Source organism: Galeopterus variegatus, unplaced genomic scaffold (assembly GCF_000696425.1).
Source record: "Galeopterus variegatus unplaced genomic scaffold, G_variegatus-3.0.2 Scaffold4346, whole genome shotgun sequence".
NCBI classification, from domain to species: domain Eukaryota; kingdom Metazoa; phylum Chordata; class Mammalia; order Dermoptera; family Cynocephalidae; genus Galeopterus; species Galeopterus variegatus.
This window is the reverse complement of record NW_007730457.1, coordinates 183,608-191,296: the sequence shown is the minus strand read 5'-3', so window position 1 is coordinate 191,296 and position 7,689 is coordinate 183,608. Positions and strand designations below refer to the sequence as shown.

Sequence of the window (7,689 nt, the reverse complement as noted above, 5' to 3'; positions counted from 1 at the left end):
CAGTTCAGATATTAGAGCATTCAATATTGTATATTCTTCCCAAATTGGTTTTTAAATTTAATGTAATTCCAAACAAAACTCCAACAGGTTTACTTGTGAAACTTGACAATCTGAGTCTGTTTACACAGGAAAATGCAAAGGACAAACATAACCAACACAACCCTGAAAAACAAGATAGGAGGACTAGCTCTTGATGATATCACGACACAGGGATATTGAGGTATGAATAAACAAATTAAAAAGTGGTACAAAACAGAGAGCTCAGAAACAGACCCACACATTTATGGATATTTGTCATCCAACAGAGATGGCCCTAAAGATTGATGAAAAAAAGATGTACCTTTCAATAAATTTGTGCTGGAACAAAGAATAATCATATGCAGAAAAAAAAGATGTGTGATCCCCTACTTCACCTGATAACACAAAAATCAATTGTAGGTACAGACCTAAATGTAAAAGTAAGCTACACTCTAAAGCTTTTAGAAGATAAAACAGAAGACTATCTTCACAACCTCATGATTGTAAAAGCTTTCTTAAACAAGACAGACAAATTATTATCATAAAAGAAAAGATTAATAGATTTGATGATATTAAAATTAAGAGCTTTTGAAACAATATAAAGAAAATTAAAAGAGAAGTCAAACTCAGAGAAGACACCTGTAATATTTAAAATTGGTAAAAGAATATATAAAGAACTCTCTATAGATGCTGTAAACATTAAAAAGATAGTAAATTTAAATATTAATAACCTTAAAAATTTAGCTTGAAGTGGACCAATTCTTAGAAAATAACTTCTTAAAACCAACTCAAGAAAAAAGAGAAAAACAGAATAGCTCTATAATCACTGATGAAACTGAAGCACTGCCAAAATCTTCCCACAAAAAAAATCTCCAGGCCCAGGCTTCACCAGTAAATTCTATCCAACACTGAAAGAAGCAATGACTTCTTTTTATATAAACTTTTCTAGACAATAAAAAAGATACATGACCCAAGTTATTTATGAGGCAAGCATGACCTTGACAGTAATGCCCCAAGTTATTTATGAGGCAAGCAGGACCTTGAAATCAAAGGCAAGAAAAAAATACATATGCATAAATCTCACACATGAACATTAAAAAAAAAATCATAAAATATTAGCAAATCAAATTCAGCTATATTTTTAAAAGATCATAACCTAGCTGGGTTTATTCCTGATATGCATAGGTAATTTAACACTTGAAAATCAATTAATATACTTTCCCACAGTAACAGATTAGAAGAGAAAAATTATGTGATCATTTCAATAGACACAGAAAAAGCATTTAATAAAATATAAAAATCATTCGTGATTTCAAAAAAAAGAACCCTTAGTTAACTGAGGATAGAAGGGAACTTCCTTAATCAGGTAAGAAATAGCTAACAGAATAATCTACAATAAACATCACTCTAAATGGAGAAATAGTACAAGCTTTTCTTATGATACTGGGAGAGAGGCCAGGAGGTTACTGAATGCTATACTGGAGGTCATAGTCAGCACATTAAGAAAAAGACAAGTTAAAAATAAAAATTGAAAGGTTAGAAAAAAAAAACCCAAAATGCATTATTCATAGATGAAGACTATATATTTAGATAAACAAAAGATTTATTGATAAATTAGTAGAATGGCTAAGAGTTTAGCAAAATTGTTGGATACAAAACCATTAGAAAGTTCAATTGTATCTCTATGTCAATGCATAAACTATTTTCAAGTTCATATTTTAAAAACCTTAATAAAAAGATATTTAAGATGTCTATGGAAAAATTATAAAACTCTGAAGGACATTAAAGAATGCCTAAACACATCAAGAAGCCACACCAGTTCAGATATTAGAGCATTCAATATTGTATATTCTTCCCAAATTGGTTTTTAAATTTAATGTAATTCCAAACAAAACTCCAACAGGTTTACTTGTGAAACTTGACAATCTGAGTCTGTTTACACAGGAAAATGCAAAGGACAAACATAACCAACACAACCCTGAAAAACAAGATAGGAGGACTAGCTCTTGATGATATCACGACACAGGGATATTGAGGTATGAATAAACAAATTAAAAAGTGGTACAAAACAGAGAGCTCAGAAACAGACCCACACATTTATGGATATTTGTCATCCAACAGAGATGGCCCTAAAGATTGGTGAAAAAAAGATGGACTTTTCAATAAATTTGTGCTGGAACAAATGAATAATCATATGGAGAAAAAAAAGATGTCTGATCCCCTACTTCACCTGATAACACAAAAATCAATTGTAGGTAAAGACCTAAACGTAAAAGTAAGCTACGCTATAAAGCCTTTAGAAGATAAAACAGAAGACTATCTTCACAACCTCATAATTGTAAAAGCTTTCTTAAACAAGACAGGGAAATTATTATCATAAAAGAAAAGATTAATAAATTTGATCATATTAAAACTAAGAGCTTTTGGGTCTGGCCCTGTGGTTCACTCAGGAGAGTGCGGCGCTGGTAGCACCGAGGCCATGGGTTTGGATCCTATATAGGGATGGCCCGTGTGCTCACTGGCTGAGCGTGGTGCGGACCACACCATGCCGAGGGTTGCAATCTCATTACCGGTCAAAAAAAAAAAATTAAGAGCTTTTGAAACAATATAAAAAAAATTAAAAGAGAGGTCAAACTCAGAGAAGACACCTGTAATATTTAAAGTTGGTAAAAGAATCTATAAAGAACTACAAGAAAACTTCCAAAAATTAAAAAAATAGACATTCTAATAGAAAAATGAGGCATAACACTTAGAACAAGTACCTCAAAAGACAAAATCTACATGAGCAAAAAGCTGTTAAATCCCTTGGTAATAAAGGAAATAGAAAATAAAACCTTGATGAGATACTATTATACAACCACTTCACAAGCAAATGTGACAATATCAAATGCTGGCATAGGATACTGACTGATGAGAATGCTCATGCATGCTGATGGTACAAATCACTCTGATACCCAAAAGTTAATGTTGCAGACATACTTTCCTTAGGGATATAACACAGAGAAACTGGCACATGTGTACATGTAGATTATTCGTGCTTTATGTACTTCTCTCAATGTCTATTACATGAAGACTGTTTAAGAGAAAGGTTGAAAAATCCAGTAGAAACACAGATTCTGCAGCTTACATGAGAGGCTGAGGTGCGATTTGGGAGTTTTTATTAAACAGGTGATTGAACAGGTGACTGAAGCTTCGGATGAGAATAAAAAATGACATAAGAATAAGTGAGCCAAGGATAAAAGTCCAATAAACAAAAACTCTAAGAAGAGCAAAAGAGAAGTCACTGAAGGACGAAGGAGAACCCAATAAAGAGCAGAGAGGAAACCCAGAGGAGAACTAGAAACAAGCTTAGCAGATGACAAGGCAGAAGAGCATAGTTTGTGGACAGTGTCAACTATTAGCTACAGAAAAGCAAGTCAGACAGACAAAAAAGAGGACACTGGATTTAGCAATTAAGAGATCACTAGTAATTGTAAAGCAAAAGTACAAATCAAAAGGGGAAATAAAGTCTTACCTCAAGAAGAAAGTCTATTTTCTCTTTATTAGGTCTAAGAAATAGCTGGTTAAATTGAACACTAATTGTTCTACCTTCCAATACATCACGGACTGTATTACAGGCACAGACTTTAAAACAGATTTCATCTAGAGCTTCATTTCTGTAGAATACAAAAGTAGATCCAATAAAGTTATTTTTATTATAAATGAAAGGTGTATATTACAAAACTAAATTCACAAGAATGAGTCATTTATTCTTGAGGTAAGATTTTAAGATAGTCAAGCACATTAGTAAATATCATATAACAAATTGAGGGGAAAAAGCAGAATAGTTTTTGAATTTATCAAGGGACAATTTAGTTACAGATTAGGCAACATAATGGAATTCTGCTATGTACAATTTTTCCCCCGAGCACTTTTAAAACGAACTAGATGGCCAAATGTTAGAGTGGCTCCTCTGGCTATGTGAATTTCCCTTACATTAGCAAAAGTGAAAGTAATGCCACAGATTCATAGGTAATTTGGAGGTGTATTTTTGATAAACCAGAAGGCACTTGCTCTATTATTCAAAAACTAATTTTTCAACTTACTTACTTACCCCTGTTGAGCTTTCTGAAAGAGTTCTCTTAGTACTGATTGCCGGAACTGGACAGGTAAACTGAAGGTTAAGTTATCGTCAATGAAAATCTGTATTACCTCCTGGAACACATACATAAAATTGCATCCACTTCAAAAACCATGGCAAAGTTTCTTTCCTTTAAAAAAGTCTTTCTAGGGCCGGCCCGGTGACACACTCGGTAGAGTGCAGCGCTTGGGAGCGCGGCGGCACTCCCGCCGAGGGTTCGGATCCCATATAGAGACCGGTCCGCTCACTGGTTGAGCGCGGTGCGGGCGCGACTCCGAGGGTTGCGATCCCGTTACCGGTCACAATAAAAGACAAAAAGGAAAAAAAAAAAAAGTCTTTCTATAATGAAAAATATAAGTTGAGAAAATAATAAAAATATCTTACTAGGAAAAGCCTTTTTCTAAAATTCTAAAATTAGATTAAGGGTAAAAATAGCCCTCCCCCTTTTTTAAAAACAATTGAAGACCATGAACCAAAAATGAGAGGTGAGGGAGAAATCAATCAATAAGATGCAATTCAGTTATGCTATTATAGGAGAAGTTTAAAATATTCTCATCCACTTTAAACATGGGTTCATAAAACAAACTTTTAAAAATACTAAATTAATTAGAAATAATTCAGCTAGAAAAAAACATATGCTAACACTTCTAATAAAGGTAAATGGTTTAAAGTATATTATTTAGTGAATTACAGAAAATACCTACATTATTACATAGAGACTTTTTCTCAGCTTTTTCTCAAGCAATGGAAGAGGAGGAAAGAAGGGGAGATAGTGTGGAGAGACAGGGAAGAGGATTTCTGGAAACAGTTCAAACTAATCGGCCGCTACCACAAAAGTACTGACAAAAGTGGTTTCAAAACTATAGAGAAACCACTGTCTCATCTCCATAGAAAAATATGAGCAACGTAGGGCTCCAAAGGAGCAAGACAGCCACTTCCCAAGTGTGAGAAGACACATTGGTTACAGCTGTTCAACTACTGCTTGATCAGCAAAAAAAAAAAAAAAAACTATAGAGTTCATATAAAGAAAATCCTATTCAAATAAAAGGCTAAATATGATTTCCAAGATACTTCCACATATATTAATTACTAAAGTGATAAATTTCAGAGTTGCAACAAAATTGCTATTTTCCCCTTCCTCATTACACTATTTTCTGACTTACATATTTTGGTACTTTTAATATATTCACAGTAACACATGCCTGTCTATGGGTAATATTCTAAAGTTCTTGTCTGCACAAGTCTTGCCATTCTAGTGAGCTGCTTAAAGAATCTGTATCTCACCATAATTGATCCTATAAGCCTACCTTTACTTTACTAAGGAAATGTAACTAAAAGATCTCTAGCCTTTTATAAATTCACCTGGATCTGTAATTCGTCTTCAAGAAAGTTTAGATTCTTCCCTAGGGCAATGCAATATTTGAAAAATGGGCAAGGGAAAAAGGGGAGGAAGTGCTATCTTCTCCCTCTTCATCTATTTTCTGTGAAAGAAAGAAACTCTAGATGAGAAGAGGTGGGATAAAATCCAACTGGAGACATAAAACTGAAAGTAAGTTACAGCTTTGTCATTTCATGATTCCTGTTTTGAGCAAGATAACCTGAAGGAACTGTTCAGTCTCTAGAATAAAGGCTTTCCAATAAAGATTTTAAAAGCAAAAATTCTAATTCCCAGTGATTTTCATTACAAAACTAAAGATAAGAATCCCGAAGGGACAATAAAAATCTTAATAGACTAATTAAGCCTTTTTCATGAGTAAAACAGAAATGATGACCAGGCTCATGACAAAGACCATCCAACCTACCAAAACTGCTTTGCTCACTTTCTCCTTTGGTCTTAATGTTTGCAGTGGTAATAAAGCTGGGCTACAAGGCCAAAATTTCAAAACAGACAAAAGACTTCTGGCTCTGTGAAACTAAAAGCTGTCTACCTATAATTCTGAATGTTAAGAGTTCAGTTTACAGTTTCTTACAGATTTATTTAAAATGGGCAACCTCCACACCTTCAAGAAAGGTTAATACCAGTAATAATGAACTAACATGTGAACAGTGCTTTGCCTTAGCACTTATAACCTATAACTTCTCACTTGATTCTCATAAGAATTTTATGAAATGGGATAATTATTACCACTATTTTATAGGCCAGTATAACACTTTTGAGAATACTTGTCCGAAATCACACAACTCGTAAATAGTGGTGGCAAAATTTGAACCCAGTTCCACCTAGCTTCCAAAACTTTTCAACTACACCACACATCTCCATCACATATCTTACCTGATAGCTGCCAGATCGCAAACAAATATGGACTTGACTATATGGAGTCAATTGTTGAGATGTACTATCAGAAGAAGGTACAAGAACATCACATGCTTGACAATAGCCAGCTAACCGCTTCTCATCTATGGTACAATGAAGAGATAATGAACCTATCTGTAAAGCAAGAGGTATACGTCATTATCCATTAATGTAATATAAACAGTAGTCTAGCACCCCTTAGCACATCTTAACAGTACAAGAAAATACTAATGAGAAATTCAAAATTCAAAATTGGAAGTACCATAAAAAAAGAAAAGGTTAAAGGTTTAGAGCAGTGGTCTGCTTTTGATTGTCCCTTGGATTATGAACAATTTTCGAGTTATAAACGATTTGAGGTGGTGTAAAGGGAAAAAAAAAACAAAGAAGAATATGCAAAAGAGACTAAATATGGCCCACACAGCCTAAAATATTTACTATCTGATCCTTTACAAAAAAGTTTGTTAACCCCTGATTTAGAGTATTCAGGCCAACATACAGAAGGTGGACATTATTATCACTCTAAGTAGGTATGACAAATAACACATTAATGAAGAGAGAACACTGTTAAAAACAAGCTTCACATTTTAAAGTACATATAACAGGCAGAGATTTAAAGGAGAAAGCAAAGAAAACTCAATTGGAAAGAACAGAAATGCTTCTACCAAAACAGAAGATTTTTTTAAAAAGGCAATTTGAAAAAAATGAAAGTTTTCGGGCCGGCCCAGTGGCGTACTCGGTAGAGTGCGGCGCTTGGGAGTGCAGCGGCGCTCCCGCTGAGGGTTCGGATCCCATATAGAGACCGGTCAGCTCACTGGTTGAGCGCCGTGCGGGCGCAACACCGAGGGTTGCGATCCCATTGCCGGTCACGAAAAAAGACAAAAAGGGAAAGAAAAAAAAAAATGAAAGTTTTCAATTACCATACCTGAAATGCTATAAAACTAGAAATCTGATAAGTTCCCTAGGCAAAGTAAAACAAGGATTCCTAACAGGGCTAGAATAGATCTAAATTAAACCTCTAGGACATTTAATCAATTTCTCTACTGAGAAGAGGAAAGATTAAAGTGGGAATTTTTCCAGGCACCAGGAATATTTTTGTTATGTATTTTAGTCAGTCATCTGAAATCATAAAAAGAAAAATGCAAATGATAAACACATAAAAACAGTTTGCCCTTATTAGGAATTAAGAAAGGCAAATTTATAAAAGATACCATATTTCACCCATCAAATTAACAAAAAAAAATTCTTTTTTTAAAACGTT

The 7,689-nt window shown here is 34.0% G+C and overlaps 1 protein-coding gene across 1 annotated transcript in view; it reads right to left on the bottom strand.

Moving 5' to 3' along the window:
• Window positions 1-7,689, bottom strand: part of LOC103602909 (integrator complex subunit 8-like) — a gene marked incomplete at its 3' end in the record, with an annotated part of 19,831 nt that overhangs the window by 2,104 nt on the left and 10,038 nt on the right. The window contains 3 exon segments of the mRNA XM_008587354.1: window positions 3,533-3,674; window positions 4,112-4,212; window positions 6,411-6,566. Of these exon segments, the coding sequence (XP_008585576.1) occupies window positions 3,533-3,674; window positions 4,112-4,212; window positions 6,411-6,566 (399 nt within the window).